This window comes from Vitis riparia, chromosome 19 (genome assembly GCF_004353265.1).
Source record: "Vitis riparia cultivar Riparia Gloire de Montpellier isolate 1030 chromosome 19, EGFV_Vit.rip_1.0, whole genome shotgun sequence".
Lineage (NCBI taxonomy): Eukaryota > Viridiplantae > Streptophyta > Magnoliopsida > Vitales > Vitaceae > Vitis > Vitis riparia.
Genome location: NC_048449.1, coordinates 17690829 through 17710570, shown reverse-complemented (window position 1 = coordinate 17710570; position 19742 = coordinate 17690829). Strand labels below are relative to the sequence as shown.

The following is a 19742-nucleotide window of genomic DNA, read 5'->3' as shown; positions in this document are numbered from 1 at the left end:
ATAAGGAACAACAGAAGAAGATCAAAGGAGGATGGTTTTAATTGGCTCATTGGTTTTGTTGATTTTGGATATGATGGGGATTGCTTGAAGCCCAGACAAGGGAGGATCTCCAAATCATTGGAGAAGAGGTTTCATGTGCAATGCCTTAGAATGGGTACCATGTAAGGGCAGAGGGCATAACCAACCAAGTGGAGGTTGACATCTCATTGAGCCCAAGAGTAAATTCTGTGAAGCCTTCAAAAACAATTGCTATAACTGATTTGACAACTACACTTGTGCAAGCTGGAGTTCCAGTTATACGGTTGGCAGCAGGAGAATCCGATTTTGACGGAGATAGGTTCCTCAGTCATCAAGGATGAACAGTTAAAATTCCATCATAACAATGATGACCCCATCAAACCATACCACTCGCCAAATCACCCTTGCCTTCATATTTCTTTCATACCCATTTCTTTCACCACCTGTGATTTGACTCTAACCCACTCCATGCTTATGGTCATTCTCATTTCTCTCATGTCCTCATGCCCATTAATACCCTTCTCCCATCATCCATGTTACTAATGATATCCACCTCTTCATACACATCGATTCTCATGCATGAAGTCTCGGCATCGCGATTGTGGGTTGGGATGAGCGATTCAGATTCGGTGAGTTGGTTTTTATGGCATCAGGGCATTGGAGATTTCATTTGGTGGAGATACTTAAGCTGGTATAAGACTTTTTAACAGTCTTGTTGTTATCCAAGCCGAGGAAACTCTTAGTGTTCGCATGTATGCTAATCGCGGTTTCAATATTCAACATGAGCCTGTTGATAATTTTGATTTGGCGCCAAATGAAATATAGAAAATGCACCAGCAGCTAGAGTATTCGTATGCAAAGCTTTGTGCTCACAATAGGACATGGATGGTGCTATAGTGAAAATTGTTTATCATTGTTCAAAGGGGTTGAGAAAGAGAGGCTTAATACAAAGAATGAGCACGAAGCTGTTGTATTATCTACAAGAGAACCGGAGGAGAATTTGGGGTTATTTGCTTATGGATTCTGATCATGGCTGGGTTATTTATGTGGAAGTTCTTTCAATACAGGCAGACGGAGGCCTTCTACGTCATGCGTTACTGCCTTCTAACCACTAAGGGCGCAGTTGAGATCCTCAAGTGCTTACAGGATGAGACCAACAATCATGTTAGAGTTGCTGCTCTCAAGGCTGTTGGGTCTTTTCTAGAGTTCACTCAAGATGAGGCTGAAGTGGTCAAATTTCGAGAGTTTATTCCCAACATTTTTAATGTATCAAGACAATGTCTTGCCTCTGGTGATAAATCAAAACCTCAATCCTTATCTAGCAGTCAAGCTGAAATGCTTAGAAGGAGACTTAGGATTGTGTGAAGGGAAGTCTTGACTTGTCACTCACCACGTCATTCTTTCTTTGTAATTTTCTCCAAGGTCCCATCAAAGCCTCAGATTTATACCTTATCCTTGGATTTCTCTTATCAAACAATGCGGTGTAGAGCACCATCCTTTGAAAATCTGAGTGAGAACTCGAAACTGGAGGAAAACTCATCTCTCCCCACCTATAAGTGGTCGGCCAAGTGGGGATTCAATGGAAGCTCAGAGTGACCATTTGAGAGACATTAAAGTGAAACTTTCTGGTGGTGTTTCTTAGACAGATACTCCAATTTGTGAAATACGAAGTCAAGTTGACCTTTCATGGTCTTGTATAGCACTACATCAAACTGACTGAGCTCGAGAAAAATCATAAGTTGAATGATCTCCTTGATGCATTGGACTTCAATCAAGTTGTTATCTTCGTCAAAAGTGTGAGTAGCGCTGCAGATTCCATCATTCAATATTGGGAGCGTGCACATTATGTGAAGTGAAGAAGGCCAAATGGGAGTCAAAAGCGAGTGTCATCAGGAGTTGTTGGCTTTGAGAGAGACATTAGTGGGCTGTTTAAGCAAGCCATCATTGTTGGAAAGCGTCGGCACACTTCACTTGCTGCTGTGGCTGCGATTCCGATTCTAGGTGATACATCTTCTCATGTTCAAATCAATGCATCTGATCTTTGTATTGAGCAATTTCGTAGAAACCTATGGGATATGGCATAAATGTTCCCTGCAACAACTTCGTGTCAATCAAGAAACCCATGTTCTGCTACAGATGTCACTTATCCTTACAAAATTGCATATCTTACCATGGTTTTGGTGCATAGATTATGTTTGGTTGTAGTGAAGACCAGATTGGCTCCTTTTTGGATGGGGTTACTCTCAATGGCATATTTGGGTTTGGTACGAGAGGTGTTCGCTCCTATCATTTTAGCAAAGGAAAGACCACTACTGCTGGGGTATATTGAGAAGGCGGGAACCCTTGACAATGGAGTCTTCCCTTACACGCATTGTATCGAGTGGAAGCCGATAACCCAACCCAGATCAATGGAGCCGACACCCAGACATTCATGCTTGAAGCTTCAAATTCCTAACCAATCGGAATCCATCTTCATCAAGGCCACCTGGTTTCCTTCCCATTTCCACCTCTCTATCACCGACGGCCTCCACACCTGGCTTTGTAATGCATCGGAAGACGAGGTCCGAGAGTGAGCCACCCAGTGGGATCAACCCGTTTCTGATTACATCGCCTTGGCTGAACGGTTTCTAGGGTTTCAGCAGCCTGGTTCGGTTTACGGGTTCTCCGACGCGGGTGACGACCACAGAAGATTGTCATGGACATTTGAGAAGAAATGGACTAAGCTAGAATGGCAGTGGAAATGTGGACCCTTCGTAGGAGCTACTCTAGCTACCCTGCAGCCATGTGTTTCATGCAAAACACTTGGAGCAGTTGGCTCCAAATCAAGCCTCCACCCTTGCATGAACTATGCATGGCCACCTTTGACCACGTGCCACTTTCCATTTCTTCCTCCTGGTTTTAAAAATAGCTTTCTAAATCCTATTCTTTAAATGATCCTCCAATTTCTAACTTTCTTTTCTAATAAATCTCAGCTCCAAAATTTTCAACCTTAGAGTCTTAGGTATCAAAAATCCTATTTTTAATAAAACTTTGCCGCCATTTTCTTTTCTGGTGAGCAGTACACACATCTCCTCTGATTTTAAAATGATTTAAAATAAACATGAATTTAAATTTTGTAATTCCGAGTGATGGAGTTTACGGAATTAATTCATGCAAAATAAACGAGCTTTGGTGAGGGCCCTACATCAAAGAATCTTCTTTAAAATAAAAATCAATTTGAATGAATTATGACATGTGATGACTTTTGTACTTGATTTAGTGACATGTAAGCTATGTTTATGCTCTTTATTGTACACTGACCCCATTTTTGTGATAGCACATTGATCGTTTGATGCCCAGGTACGTACCCACTTTTACATTGATCAGTGTCTATGCATTTTCTGATTTCCATATGTGCATGATTAATTCGGGTATTCATTGATTTCTTTATTAGATGTCACGATTGCTTCATTTTATTAGTAGGGACCCGACTTTAGGGACTTAGAGGGGTGCTACGGTCTTTACCGTACCTTCCCGATAAGTAACCTAACCCCTAAACCTGATCCGGTTTTTCACAGACCGCCTTTTCCAAAATAAGGAGTCACACTTAGTGTTTTTCTTTCTTATTTTATTTACCCTTTAAAAATAAAACAGAAATAAGTGGCGACTCCAAGTCATTTTCTTAATCAATAAAAATCAATTTTTCAATTAAAAATCGAGCTCGCCATTAAGTGGGAAACGCATGAGTCAAAATGCGAGGTCCACAAAATGGCGACTCCACTGGGGAGCGTCCGACTTTGTGGACCCACCTCTTTTATTTGACGTTCTGTCAGGGTTCGTCTCCCGTTTTGATGTTGTTTTCTATGATTTATCTATGGATTTGAGCATTTTTTAGTATTTGCCTGCGTCTCGTGATATTGCTTTACTTGTACCATCTTCACCCACATCACAGATATTTGACATAGATGATGAGATTGCACAGCATGATTCAGATGATGACTCATCTCCTGATTCCGATTCAGACCCCGTTGATTAGAGAGTTTCACCTGTTGTATGGGACACAGAGATTGTTGACTTTGGCACGGCAGATCAGCCTAAGGAGTTGAGGATCGGATCGGATTTGTCTACAGATGAGAGAGATGGCCTCATCCAGCTGCTTAGATCCTACTTGGACGTTTTCGCATGGTCCTATGAGGACATGCCAGGCCTTGATCCATCTATCGTCCAGCATCGTTTGCCACTTCTGCCCCATGCCAGACCGGTTAAGCAGAAGTTGAGACAATTGCACCCTCGTTGGAGCTTGCAGGTGAAAGAGGAGTTCTAGAAGCAGCTCAGTGTAGGATTCTTATCAGTGGTCGACTACCCGGAGTGGCTAGCCAATGTCGTCCCTGTTCCCAAAAAGGACGGCAAGGTGAGAGTCTGTGTTGATTTCCGAGATCTCAACAAGGCCAATCCTAAGGATGATTTTCCTCTTCCACACATTAACATGCTAGTTGACAGTACGGCAGGTCATTCGATGTTGTCCTTTATGGACAGATTTTCCGGGTACAGTCAAATCTTGATGGCTCCAGAAGACATAGAGAAGACGTCTTTCATTACCGAGTGGGGCACTTATTGTTATAGAGTCATGTCATTCGGATTGAAGAACGTAGGAGCCACCTATCAGAGAGCAGCGACCACCCTCTTCCATGACATGATGCATCGGGACGTCGAGGTTTATGTAGACGACATGATAGTGAAATCCCAAGGTAGATCAGATCACTTAGCAGCTCTGGAGAGGTTCTTTGAGAGGATCCGACAGTTTAGATTGAGACTGAATCCCAAGAAGTGCGCTTTCGGAGTGACTTCTAGGAAACTCTTGGGGTACATGGTTAGTGAGAGGGGCATAGAGGTAGATTTGAATAAGATCAGAGCCATTCTTGACATGCCTGCACCGAGGACAGAGAGAGAGGTCAGAGGCTTCTTGGGCAGACTTCAGTACATCAGCAGATTCATCGCCAGATTGACAGACATTTGTGAGCCCATTTTCTGACTCTTGAGAAAGAGTCAACCTACTGTTTGGGATGATTAGTGTCAGCACGCATTTGAGAGGATCCGAGAATACTTGTTGTCACCTCCAGTCTTAGCGCCTCCTACACCAGGCCGTCCTCTGGTCCTATACTTATCCGTCTCAAACATGGCTTTGGGATGCATGTTAGCTCAGCTCGATGATTCGGGTAAGGATCGAGCCATTTATTATCTGAGTAAGAGGATGCTAGACTACGAGACAAGATATGTCATGATTGAGCGTTACTGGCTTGGCATTGGTTTGGGCCACTCGCCGACTGAGACATTACATGACCAAGTATTCAGTGCATTTGATATCCCGTCTAGATCCTCTGAGATACTTGTTTGACAGACCCGCCCTGGTCGGTCGCCTCATGAGATGGTTGGTACTTCTGACTGAGTTTGACATCCATTATATCACTCAGAAGTCCATTAGAGGGAGCATTGTCACGGATCATCTAGCTTCTTTACCAGTTTCCGATGGCAGAGCCATTGATGATGACTTCCCAGACGAGGATGTCGTTGCTGTGACTAGTCTATTGGGTTGGCGCATGTACTTTGATGGCGCGGCCAACCATTCTGGATATGGGATAGGCGTCTTGTTGATATCCCCTCATGGTGATCACATTCCCAGATCTGTTCGTTTGGCATTCTTGGATCGTCATCCGGCCACGAACAACATTGTTGAGTATGAGGCTTGCATCTTGGGATTAGAGACGAATCTAGAGCTGGGCATTAGGCAGATTGAGGTGTTTGGTGACTCTAATATGGTATTGAGACAGATTCAGGGCGAGTGGAAGACTAGAGATGTGAAGCTTAGGCCTTACCACGAGTATTTGGAGCTACTGGTTGGGAGATTCGATGATTTGAGATATACCCATCTGCCTAGAGCGCAGAACCAGTTTGCTGATGCCTTAGCTACTCTAGCTTCCATGATTGTCATACCTACTGATGCCACTGTTCGCCCATTATTGATCGAGTCGAGATCTGCTCCTGTATATTGTTGTTTGATTGATGATATGGAGATAGATGATGGTTTGCCTTGGTACCATGACATATATCACTTTTTGAGACTCGGCGTATATCCTGAGGCCGCCACGGCCAAGGATATGAGAGCATTGAGACAGTTGGCCACCCGATTCGTGATTTGTGGCGAGACGCTATATAGACGATCACCTGATGGGATGCTGCTATTATGTTTGGACCGGGCCTCCACCGATAGAGTGATGCGAGAGGTTCATGCGGGAGTCTGCCGACCACATATGGGAGGGCATATGTTGGCCCATAAGATCATGAGGACCGGCTATTTCTGGTTGACTATGGAGAGGGATTGTTGTCAGTTCGTCCAGAGATGTCCTGAGTGTCAGATACATGTAGATCTCATTCACGTGCCGCTCTCTGAGTTGCATGCACTTACTTCGCCATGGCCATTTTCCTTGTGGGGTATTGACATCATCGGGAAGATTTTGCCAAAATCTTCCAGTGGTCATGAGTTCATCCTGGTCGTCATCGATTACTTCACCAAGTAGGTGGAGGCCGCCTCATATGCGAGATTAACATCTGCTGGAGTCGCTAGTTTCATCAGATCACACATCATCTATCGCTATGGAGTCCCTCATGAGTTGATTTCAGATAGAGGAGTACATTTCAGAGCAGAGGTTGACACCTTAGTACAGAGATACGGCATTCGGCATCATAGATCGTCTGCGTACAGGCCGCAGACGAATGGGGCAGTAGAGGCTGCGAATAAGAACATTAAGAGGATATTGCGGAAGATGGTTGAGACTTCTAGGGATTGGTCAGAGAAGCTCCCTTTAGCATTGTGGGCATATCGGACTTCTTTTCGCACCTCTACAGGAGCCACACCCTACTCATTGGTATATGGCATGGAAGCAGTGCTACCCGTTGAGATTGAGATGGGATCATTGAGAGTAGCACTAGAGCAGCAGATTCCCGAGACAGATTGGGCTCAGGCTCGATTTGATCAGCTCAATCTCCTAGATGAGAGGAGATTGAGGACAGCGGACCACGTTCGTGCATATCAGAGGAAGATGGCCCGCGCTTTCAAAAAGCGGGTTAAGCCGAGACCATTACATATAGGCGACTTAGTCTTGAGAGTCATCAGAGGATTGATCAGAGATCCGAGAGGGAAGTTCAAACCCAGTTGGAGCGGACCTTATTTCATCAAGGAGTTGACTCCAGAGGGCGCTGCATGACTGATGGATTTAGATGGAAACCAGTTCTCAGAGCCGACCAATGTGGATCAGCTAAAGAGGTATTATGTTTAAGTCCATGGTCGCAGGATGGGTGGCCATCATTTCGGTTAGCTATATCCCTTTATTCCCCTTCTGATATATATAGACCATTGCTAGCCCATTGAGCCTCGCACGCGCATTATAATCTTTCTTTCTTGTTGCCTTGCTCACACTTTCTCACCGGGTTAGAGGCCCTTTAGTGCATGCATGCATCATTGTTTAGGAGTTTCATGAGCCTTGGACCTAGGGGCGCATTCTCCTCATTATATTCTCTATATGATCACATCACTTCATTTTCATCTCACCTCATTGGTTGTGTTATTCGTCTCATTTTGTTTATCCTATCTACTGCTCATTTGCATCATTTTTTTCCACCCCGAGTGGTGATCCTCCTCAGTTCACTACATGGAGGGTAGTCATGTCATTTCCACTATCTATCCTACGGACGTTGGTCCAGGGATCCTTAGCTTGAGAAGGTCACATCATCAGAGAGAATTCATGTTATATTGACATTTGAGAGTATGTTTATCCTTTTGTGATGTCATCTTTGGGATTTCTTGGTTTGCGTTCAGAGCATGTATACGTATGTAAAAAAAAAAAAAAAAAAAAAAAAAAAAAAAAAAAAAAAGTGCCTATATGTATTATTTCTATCATTGTGTATGTTGATGTTCGAGGGTCATCTGATTAATTATGTTTGTTGATGAGAGTTCGTATGTGAGCTTTCTGAGACCCTTCATTCTTTGTATTCATTTTTTCCATATGTTTTGAGAGTGAGATGAGTGACTTTCTCTTAAGAGCTCTGGGTCATCGTCCATTCCATCATTGCATTCGTTATTGACATGACTCCCCTGCATATTTGATTTGAGCGTATCATCACTCATTCTCGTGTTCAGTGCTTCATCATCATCCTCATTTTCACTTCTGATTCATCATCTTCATTCCACATTTTAGTTTTTTCTTACAGTGACCCATTTTTAGGTTTGATAGTCTCTTCACATCACCATTATACATCTCATTATCAGTTTGATCTATTTCATTTGTCTCCTCATCGACACTATGTTCACATTAGGCACCATTGGGTCCATGGCTCACGGGATTTACTATACTTGTTGCATTTCATACATGAGGGCATGGGTTTTGATTATCGGGTGTTTGAGTTTAGTTTCCCTTCGTTTCTATCACCCCAGCCTACATTACGTCCCGTGTCTTAAGACCACCCTGAGGTCATGGGATCGGATATCGTCTTCTACGGCTTCTATGTGGACAGGTGTTTGAGATTCGGTTGACATTTAGATATTTGTCATGCATCTTCTTCTAGGAGACACTTCTTTGATGTTTAGATTCGTTTCAGTCGTGTTTGGATTACCAGGATCACATGTTTGATGAGGGATGATTCAATGTCACCTGTATTTCCTGATTTGTCGCACGTCCGATGCCATACTGGGGCATATTCCGTTTCGGAGGATGTTTATGGATCTTCGCGGAGACCACATGTTCGATGATAGATGATTCCATGTCACCCGATCTTCGACCTATCATACATTCGGTGCTATACTAGGGCATGTTTATGTTCGGATGAGATTTACAGATCATGAGAGAGTTGTGTGCTCATCCTTATTTGCGAGACGTACTCCGAGATGATGATCCATTCGCTATCCTCATGACGATTTCTTAGTGGAGCCTATCAAGAGCCATCTAGCCAGGCCCACACTTTTAGATGCTTAGATGTCGTCATGCTTCCTTCCGAGGGTCGCCTCTTTGATGTGTAGGACTGATTCAGTTGTGTTCGGATTACCGAGATCGTGAGTTTGATGATGATTGACTTGGTGTCACCTGTTTTTCTAACCTGTCACACCTCTGGTGCCACACTGTGGCATATCCCATTTCATTTGGAGGTTTATGGATCCTCACAAACTTGTACGATCATCATTACTTACTGGTTGCTCACTGAGACATGGACATGATAGTTGCCTTATGGAGCCTCCTGAGATCCATCCAGCTAGGTCCGCACTTCTCGACACTTGGATGCCGTCATGCTTCTTTATCCGGGAGGTACATCTTAGATATATGTGCATGATTCAGTTATGGATTCGGACGACCAGTGTTACATGTTTGATGACAGATGATTTCATGTCGCCCGATTTCTGACCTGTCATGCATCCGATGCCCATACTGGGGCATATTTCCGTTTCGATTGAGATTTACGGATCTTCATGGAGTTGCATGCTCATCCCCCACTTACGAGATACACATTGACACGATGTTCCCTCCGTAGAGCCTCTCGGGAGTTACCCAGTTAGGCCTGCACTTCGCGACGCCTCGATGTCATCATGTTTTCCTTCCGGGAGACACCCCTTTGATCTATGGGTCTGATTCAGTTGTACACGTGGATGACTTGGATCGCGCATTCGATGACGGATTATTCGAGCACATCTGGTTTTTCGACCTGTCACATTTCGATGCCACACTGGGGCATATTCCCCATTTCGGTCGAGATGTGTAGATCCCCATTGATTTGCACGATCATCCCTGGTTGTGAGATACACGCTAGGTTGATGATTGATTTTCATTTTGTCCTGATACTCCGAGGAGCCTCTCTTGAGTCGTTCAGCCAGATTCATACTCTCTGATATAGTTGTGATTCCTGGACGGAGTTATCTTAGGTGCCTGGATTTCCCACTTCATCACTTCAGTGAGGTACGTATCAGATCTTTTACGCATCCCTGTAGAGTTAGTCTCAGGTTATCAGGACAGATCAGATGCACTTCACGCCATACTGGGGCATATTCCCCATTTCAGTGGAGCATCGTTCGAGACTCGTAGAGTCCATTTCAGTCATTTCCAGCGGTTTGAGATTTGCAGCGTCATGCCACACTAGGGCATATTCCCCCCCCCCCCCCCCCCCCCCCCCCCCCCTCTCATCATTTCCTTCCAGTTTGGCGTTCAAAGTCACCGATCATTCACGGTTTACGACATTTAGAGTCACCATGTCACACATTTTCAGTTCGGCATTCAGAGCCATCATCATCGCTTCTCAGTTTCAGCATTCAGAGCCATCATCGGTTTTCAGATAGACGTTCAGAGTCACATTCTAGGTTTCGGCGTTCAGAGTTGTTATCATTTCTCAGTTTGACGTTCAGAGTCATCATCATCACTTCTCAGCTTTGGCATTCAGAGCCATCATTACTTTCTAGTTTCGGCGTTCAGAGCCATCATTGTCACTTTTCAGTTTCGGCATTCAGAGCCATCATCGGTTTTCAGATAGACGTTCAGAGTCGCATTCTCGGTTTCGCATTCAGAGTCATTCTTGTCATCTTGTTTAGGCTTCCAGAGCCATTTCTATCATCTCGTTTAGGCTTCCAGAGCCATTTCTGTCATCTTCCACGAGGTGAAGTTAGATGAGTAGGAGCAAAAGGAGGATTCTAATTTCCAGGGGAAGAAATAAGGAACAACAGAAGAAGATCAGAGGAGGATGGTTTAACTGGCTCATTAGTTTTGTTGATTTTGGATATGATGGGGATTGCTTGAAGCCCAGACAAGGGAGGATCTCCAAATCATTAGAGAAGAGGTTTCATGTGCAGCGCCTTAGAATGGGTACCCATGTAAGGGCAGAGGGCATAACCAACCAAGTGGAGGTTGACATCTCATTGAGCTCAAGAGTAAATTCTGTGAAGCCTTCAAAAACAATTGCTATAATTGATTTGGCAACTACACTTGTCCAAGCTGGAGTTCCAGTTATACGGTTGGCAGCAGGAGAATCCGATTTTGACGGAGATAGGTTCCTCAGTCATCAAGGATGAACAATTAAAATTCCATCATAACAATGATGACCCCATCAAACCATACCACTCGCCAAATCACCCTTGCCTTCATATTTCTTTCATACCCATTTCTTTCACCACCTGTGATTTGACTCTAACCCACTCTATGCTTATGGTCATTCTCATTTCCCTCATGTCCTCATGCCCATTAATACCCTTCTCCCATCATCCATGTTACTAATGATATCCACCCCTTCATACACATCGATTCTCATGCATGAAGTCTTGGCATCGCGATTGTGGGTTGGGATGAGCGATTCAGATTCGGTCAGCTGGTTTTATGGCATCAGGGCATTGGAGATTTCATTTGGTGGAGATACTTAAGCTGCTATAAGACTTTGTAACACTCTTGTTGTTATCCAAGCCGAGGAAACTCTTAGTGTTCGCATGAATGCTAATCGCGTTTGCAATATTCAACATGAGCTTGTTGATAATTTTGATTTGGCGCCAAATGAAATATAGAAAATGCACCAGCAGCTGGAGTATTCGCATGCAGAGCTTTATGCTCACAACGGGACATGGATGGTGCTATAGTGAAAATTGTTTATCATTGTTCAAAGGGGTTGAGAAAGAGAGGCTTAATACAAAGAATGAGCACGAAGCTGTTGTATTATCTACAAGAGAACCGGAGGAGAATTTGGGGTTATTTGCTTATGGATTCTGATCATGGCTGGGTTATTTATGTGGAAGTTCTTTAGTACAGGCAGACGGAGGCCTTCTACGTCATGCGTTACTACCTTCTAACCGCTAGGGGCGCAGCTGAGATCCTCAAGTGCTTACAGGATGAGACCAATAATCATGTTAGAGTTGCTGCTCTCAAGGCTGTTGGGTCTTTTCTAGAGTTCACTCAAGATGAAGCTGAAGTGGTCAAATTTCGAGAGTTTATTCCCAACATTTTTAATGTATCAAGACATTGTCTTGCCTCTGGTGATAAATCAAAACCTCAATCCTTATCTAGCAGTCAGGCTGAAATGCTTAGAAGGAGACTTAGGATTGTGTGAAGGGAAGTCTTGACTTGTCACTCACCACGTCATTCTTTCTTTGTAATTTTCTCCAAGGTCCCATCAAAGCCTCAGATTTATACATTATCCTTAGATTTCTCTTATCAAACAGCGCGGTGTAGAGCACCATCCTTTGAAAATCTGAGTGAGAACTCGAAACTGGAGGAAAACCCATCTCTCCCCACCTATAAGTGGCCGACCAAGTGGGGATTCAATGGAAGCTCAGAGTGACCATTTGAGAGACATTAAAGTGAAACTTTCTGGTGGTGTTTCTTAGACAGATACTCCAATTTGTGAAATACGACGTCAAGTTGACCTTTCATGGTCTTGTATAGCACTACATCAAACTGAGTGAGCTCGAGAAAAATCATAAGTTGAATGATCTCCTTGATGCATTGGACTTCAATCAAGTTGTTATCTTCGTCAAAAGTGTGAGTAGCGCTGCAGATTCCATCATTCAATACTGGGAGTGTGCACATTATGTGAAGTGAAGAAGGCCAAATGTGAGTCAAAAGCGAGTGTCCTCAGGAGTTGTTGGCTTTGAGAGAGACATTAGTGGGCTGTTTAAGCAAGCCATCATTGTTGGAAAGTGTCGGCACACTTCACTTGCTGCTGTGGCTACGATTCCGATTTTGGGTGATGCATCTTCTCATGTTCAAATCAATGAATCTGATCTTTGTATTGAGCGGTTTCGTAGAAACCCATGGGATATGGCATAAATGTTCCCTGCAACAGCTTCGTGTCAATCAAGAAACCCATGTTCTGCTACAAATGTCACTTATCCTTACAAAATTGCATATCTTACCAATGGTTTTGGTGCACGGATTATATTTGATTGTAGTGAAGACCAGATTGGCTCCTTTTTGGATGGGGTTACTCTCAATGGCATATTTGGGTTTGGTACGAGAGGTGTTCGCTCCTATCATTTTAGCAAAGGAAAGGCCACTACTGCTGGGATATATTGAGAAGGCGGGAACCCTTGACAATGGAGTCTTCCCCTGCACGCATTGTATCGAGTGGAAGCCGATAACCCCAACCCAGATCAATGGAGCCGACACCCAGACATTCATGCTTGAAGCTTCAAATTCCTAACCAATCGGAATCCATCTTCATCAAGGCCACCTGGTTTCCTTCCCATTTCCACCTCTCTATCACCGACGGCCTCCACACCTGGCTCTGTAATGCATCGGAAGACGAGGTCCGAGAGCGAGCCACCCAGTGGGATCAACCCGTTTCTGATTACATCGCCTTGGCTGAACGGTTCCTAGGGTTTCAGCAGCCTGGTTCGGTTTACGGGTTCTCCGACGCGGGTGACGGCCACAGAAGATTGTCATGGACATTTGAGAAGGAATGGACTAAGCTAGAATGGCGGTGGAAATGTGGACCCTTCATAGGAGCTACTCTAGTTACCCTGTAGCCACGTGTTTCATGCAAAACGCTTGGAGCAGTTGGCTCCAAATCAAGCCTCCACCCTTGCATGAACTATGCATGGCCACCTTTGACCACGTTCCACTTTCCATTTCTTCCTCCTAGTTTTAAAAATAGCTTTCTAAATCTTATTCTTTAAATGATCCTTCAATTTCTAACTTTCTTTTCTAATAAATCTCAGCTCCAAAATTTTCATCCTTAGAGTCTTAGGTATCAAAAATCCTATTTTTAATAAAACTTTGCCGCCATTTTCTTTTCTGGTGAGCAGTACACACATCTCCTCTGATTTTAAAATGATTTAAAATAAACATGAATTTAAATTCTATAATTCCGAGTGATGGAGTTTACGGAATTAATTCATGTAAAATAAACGGGCTTTGGTGGGGGCCCTACATCAAAGAATCTTCTTTAAAATAAAAATCAATTTGAATGAATTATGACATGTGATGACTTTTGTACTTGATTTAGTGACATGTAAGCTATATTTATGCTCTTTATTGTACACTGACCCCATTTTTGTGATAGCACATTGATCGTTTGATGCCTAGGTACGTACCCACTTTTACTTTGATCAGTGTCTATGCATTTTCTGATTCCCATATGTGCATGATCAATTCGGGTATTCATTGATTTCTTTATTAGATGTCACGATTGCTTCATTTTATTAGTAGGGGCCCGACTTTAGGGACTTAGAGGAGTGCTACGGTCTTTACCGTACCTTCCCGATAAGTAACCTGACCCCCGAACCTGATCCGGTTTTTCACAGATCGCCTTTTCCAAAATAAGGAATCACACACTTAGGGTTTTTCTTTCTTATTTTGTTTACCCTTTAAAAATAAAACAAAAATAAGTGGCGACTCCAAGTCATTTTCTTAATCAATAAAAATCAATTTTTCAATTAAAAATCGAGCTCGCCATGGAGTGGAAAACGCATGAGTCGAAATGCGGGGTCCACACATGGACCATAGAGATTGATGAGACAGTGAACCGAGTTGGTGGAGGTTTCCAATTATTGGGAACTTCAGTGGAGAAGGAGGTAGCTTTTCTTTGGTGATTAGAGGGCTAGTATTGCAGATCCATTTGATGAAGAAGTATGTAAAGACCGACAAGGAAAGAAGAAATAAGGAATGTAGATAGAAAGAAGTTTCCTCATATTGATGTATAAAGCTTGCCATTTTCGTCTGTATGTTCGCTAGAGGTGTGTTTAATCAATTACACCTTCTTAATTTATCTCCCCTCGTTTTTAGATAGAATGCAGAAAAACACAGAAAATTAGGTAGTAATTAAGTTATCTACGGTCATGATAAGATAGGTTCTTAACCTTGGGAGTAATATCAACAGTGTCATATCTTATTTCAACTATACAAATTGGATGGCAGAAAGTTGAACTCATATATATAAACATTAAAAATAGAAATTTAGTGGGAGTAAAATATCCAGAAACACCGTATCTAATCTCAGCCATATATATTAAAGGCAAACAAATTTACATGGCATCAAATTCATATTTATATGATTTAGTGGTGTGGGGTTTTATAGACCAATACAATATTCTTAGCCCTAAAACAATATAATTGATACACTGAGGCTATTTTTGGTTCTTCGATAATACTAAGAAAAGGAAAAAAATTAGGAGGAATAATTTTCTTATATTTGATTTCATTATTAAAAATAGGAAAGAAAATCAAATATAATTAAAATTAATTATAAATTTAAGTATTTGAAAATTATTTAAGCTTTATCAATAATTAAAATATAAGTAATTACAAAAATATCGGAGATATATTAACGAATATTTTGGAAAAAAAAAAACTCGATAGGCCTAAAATTGATCAAAACTCATAGAAATGTTTAAAAAAAATCTTATAAAAATGTAATTAGAAGTATAATAAATATTTTAAAGTTGTTTTGTTAAAAAATTTGATATATGTATAATATGATTTGCGATATTAAATTTAATTGTATCGTATCAATCGATTACAAATGTGAATTTTGTAAGTGTACACTTATTATGAAGCTACATGAAAATGACAATGAATAAAGTCTTATTGTTACATCATCACAAAAAATGATAAAGAACCCACCCCTACCACATGAAGGATCACTTCACCAAATGAGTATCAAAATTTAGCTTTAACATACTTATTTAACTTATGTTTGGATGCAATTCTAAGAAACTCCTATAAATTTAATTCGAGTTTTTATACTAATTTAGATAACTTTATTCAAGCTTATAAATTTTTAAAAAGATTAATATAAAAAATTTTAAAATGCTACTTTTTATAAAAGTTTTATTTTATCTTATATAATTTTTTTAATATTTAATAAAAAAATATTACTAATATTACTTTTTAAAAAATGTGAACTTCAATTGCATGTTTGGAGTAAAATAAAAAATAAGAAATGATCCCAAACCAACCCTTAATTTAACATACTAAAAATTTAATCGCGTAATTTTAGCTCAATTAATAATAATAATAATAATAAAAAGAACAACAAAGTTTCATTCCTTCTCATATCAATCAACATGGTAAGACTGGTCCTTGAAAGGAAACAGGAATGGATAAAGGTGAGAGTTGGATCCGAGAATTCTTATAATTGAAACAAACATAGGAAAGAATAATGAATTATGAATGACTCAAAATTACTACAGTAAGCAAGAAAGAAAAGAATAGGGTAGTTACAAACTTCCAGGACGAGGAAAATAAGATTTGTGTTTCCTTTGAAATCTAACTTTTCGAATTTGACCTTCTATAATTAAGAGTCTATTTAAGAAAATTTTATAATTTTACCTTTAATTAAAAGATAGAATAGAAGTCAAAATCACCTCTAATTATTTTTTTATTTTTTCATTTTTTAAAGTTTCTCTTCACTTGATGATTTTTCTCTAAACATCCGCAATTTATCGTTCAAAATTCATAGAAATATCAATGATTTTTTTTTTTTGACGATTTATCAGTAACTGTAGATAAATCGACGATACATGCGGATCTTTTTGGAAATTTTGCTTGGTTGACATTTTAATACCCTATTTCAATTCCATGACTGCTGATATGCAATATATCAACGACATTTGGTTAGTATATATGGAAATTTTCATCCTTAATCTTTATATAATAATAATAATAAAAAGAATAAGTGAAATGAGTTTAAAGAAGCATATAAAATTTTTTTATTGATTTTAAATCTATTTCTTATTTTCTTTCACCTTTCCTTTCTATTTTATTTCCTTCAAATTTTCCCAAAATCGAGCATAGCCTAAAAATCCAATCTATACATGGGCAACCAAAGCATATATATCTTGTCCAATCCACTAAAGAACACAAACATTAATCTTGTAACAATCTCTATTGATATTGGCATATTTTCCATTTAACAAATCTTAGCAAACTGCTTGTTCATCTCTCTACAAAGATACTGATTAGTTATATTCGTTTGTGTTTAGGGCTCACATCTTTAGCAAGATCAAAATAAACAGTGTCCAAACAATGCCTTAACTTAGGAATAACTTCAGTTGACATAGGATGAAAATTAATTACTTAATTAGTAAGAAGATCATACTATAAAAGTATAAAGATAAAAATATTATAAGACATTTTGGTACAACAAACTGGAAAACATTTCATTCTTTTACATATTAGAATAGAATAGATAGATATCCCTGCATGATTGATCTATTAATCATGTCTATTTTCAAGTATAACCTCCTCTCTTACAAGATATTTAAGAATGTTATTTAAATTAATAAGAAATGGATAATGTATATGAATGATTAAAGCAGAATTAATTTTGATCAAAAGTCCCTATATAACTTTATTACACTTCATATGATGTGAAACTTGATTTTCAATTCTAACCAATTTCAAAGACTTTGATTTGAGGCAACTTTATCACAAAAATTTTTACAATTATTTTACTTTTAAAATATTGAATTCTATTAAAAATAAACATGATTTATAACTAAATATATATTATAAATATTTATAATTTATTTTTATGAAAAAATATACTTTATATATATATTGAAAAAAAATGATTAAAATAAAATTTTGTTTAATATTATATATAATTGGTGTGGGATAAAGTCATAGTCCAAGTAACCCACCCCATTTCCATTTCTAATCACTAGCGATGATGCCATCATCTTTTGGTAGATCAGTAAATCTATTCCATCCAACAGGGGCTATGTGTTCGTTATTCTTGTCAGAAAGATATTTTAGAAAGCATCTGTCACTTGAAGAAGGAAATAAATAGGCTAATTAGAAAGCTTTCGATGCAGCCCATTGCAACTTGCCCAGGAAAGGTGCAGAGTCCAAAACAAAAGTTGATATGCTGGCTAGGTATATAAATATATATTAAGTCCCATCAAATACTGATCACTATAATTTATTACTGATTCTCGACACCAGTACCAGAATACTATTTGAAACAACCACAATGAAATCCCATACTAATAAAACAAAACAACAAGACAAAAATTCAATGGCGTCCAATTAAATCACAAGGCCTATGATGATTTTCTTAATTCTGAAATTTGCTAGGTATATATATGGTCTATATCCCCAGTTTCTTCTTGTACTCTACCGCCATGTCATAGACCTTATGTGGGTGTGGCAGAGAAGCGTGCACGAACTCCTCCTCCATGCACCTCTTACCCCATGCCACCAGTTTTGGACACTCCGCTTCTATGCTGAACTTCCCAAAAGTTTCGAATGTATGGAACCAGTAGTATAATGGGAGAAAAGCAATGTCCAGAAAACCCAAGGTCTCACCCCCAAAGTCAGGGTTCGATTTAAGCTCTCCTTCCAACAACTTAATCCCGTCTATGAATTCCTTCTTGCCAGCCTCTTGCTCTTCTCCGTTTGCTGCCCACACTTTATCAGAGGGTGGGTAGACCTGAATGACAATAAAAAATTAATGTTACTACACACCGAAAGCAGTTCAAGAAAGCAAGTAGTCTAATGTAAAGCAAGAAAAATGAATGGGGGAGAAAAGGAGAAAAGAATTAATTAATTAATTAATTAAGCACCATTTTGTCAATGAAGTCAGCCCAGAACTTGGCTTTTGCTCTTTGGTAAGGGTCAGCCGGCAGAAGAGGACATCTATCCTTCCAAACCTCATCAATGTATTCTACTATTATCAAGGACTCGCATACGGGCTTCCCATTGTGAATTAGAACTGGAATTTTCTTATGAACTGGATTCACTTTCAAGAGTAGAGAGCTTTTACTTTAGGTCAAGTCTTCTTCCTAAATCTGATACTCGATCCCTTTGGCTGCCAAGGCCAGTCGTACCCTCATCCCAAAAGGGCTTCCCAAGAAATCTAAGAGATGAAATGAAAAGAATGATATTGAGAGTATTTATAGCAAATTCTCGGCCAATATTCTAGGCACATCTATTCAGATTGGTCTATTCTTAAATATTGTATTTCTTCTTTGGTTATACTTTGAATTAATCATCAGACTTTTCCACTTCTCTAAGTTCCTTCTAGACACGGCCATGTTACTGCATATGTCATCAATTTTTCTATTTTAAATGTCTTGCTTTAAAACTTAATTAAAGGAAAAAAAATATCAAATAACTCAAGTCATGTGAAAATGGATACTATAATGTATTAGGCTTATCTCCCATGCAAAGAATGCTAAAACGTCTCCTACACATCCTTCCTCTTACATTAACAGATGAAAAATTCAAAACATTTATGCTTGTATGATATAACATAATTATTTTCCAAAACAATAATACTAATTGATATTATTTTCATCTTACTTGTTCTTTTAGTTGAATCAATTAACTTCTGATAGATAAAAACTAGGAGCCTACTTGGTGAAATTTTTAAAAAGCAGTTTTTTGTTTTAAAAAATAAAAAACAGTTTTTAAAAATCCAGAACATTGTTTGGTTATTGTTTTAGTTTTTAAAAATAAAGTGATTAGAATTTTTCATTATAGTGTACTATACTCCTACATTTGTAAATTGAAATCTTACAACATAGAGACCCTTTTAAATTTTTATAAATATTCTATGACATTCTAGACTCCTTGAACTTGATTTTAAAATCTTTCTTGGATCAAATATGGTTTTCCAATTAGGAGACATAAATCAATTTTTTAGAAGGTTCAGTTTTCACTCTGTTTTTGACATTTAGTTTTGTTTTACAAAATTAAATTACTAAATGATCTCTTTAATTTCTTTGA

General features: G+C 39.6%; 1 protein-coding gene and 1 pseudogene across 1 annotated transcript; one reads left to right on the top strand and one right to left on the bottom strand.

Moving 5' to 3' along the window:
* Positions 1 to 13165: 13165 nt before the first annotated feature.
* Positions 13166 to 13537, top strand: LOC117908277 (DNA repair protein XRCC4-like). Its single transcript, XM_034821894.1, has one exon. It carries the CDS (start codon positions 13166 to 13168, stop codon positions 13535 to 13537), a length of 372 nt encoding a protein of 123 aa, XP_034677785.1.
* Positions 13538 to 18102: 4565 nt separating this feature from the next.
* On the bottom strand, positions 18103 to 18874 carry LOC117908276 (annotated as a pseudogene).
* Positions 18875 to 19742: the final 868 nt, after the last annotated feature.

Excerpts from the sequence above, each read along its gene's own strand:
- LOC117908277 (XM_034821894.1), top strand. The coding sequence starts at position 13,166 with ATGGAGCCGACACCCAGACATTCATGCTTGAAGCTTCAAATTCCTAAC.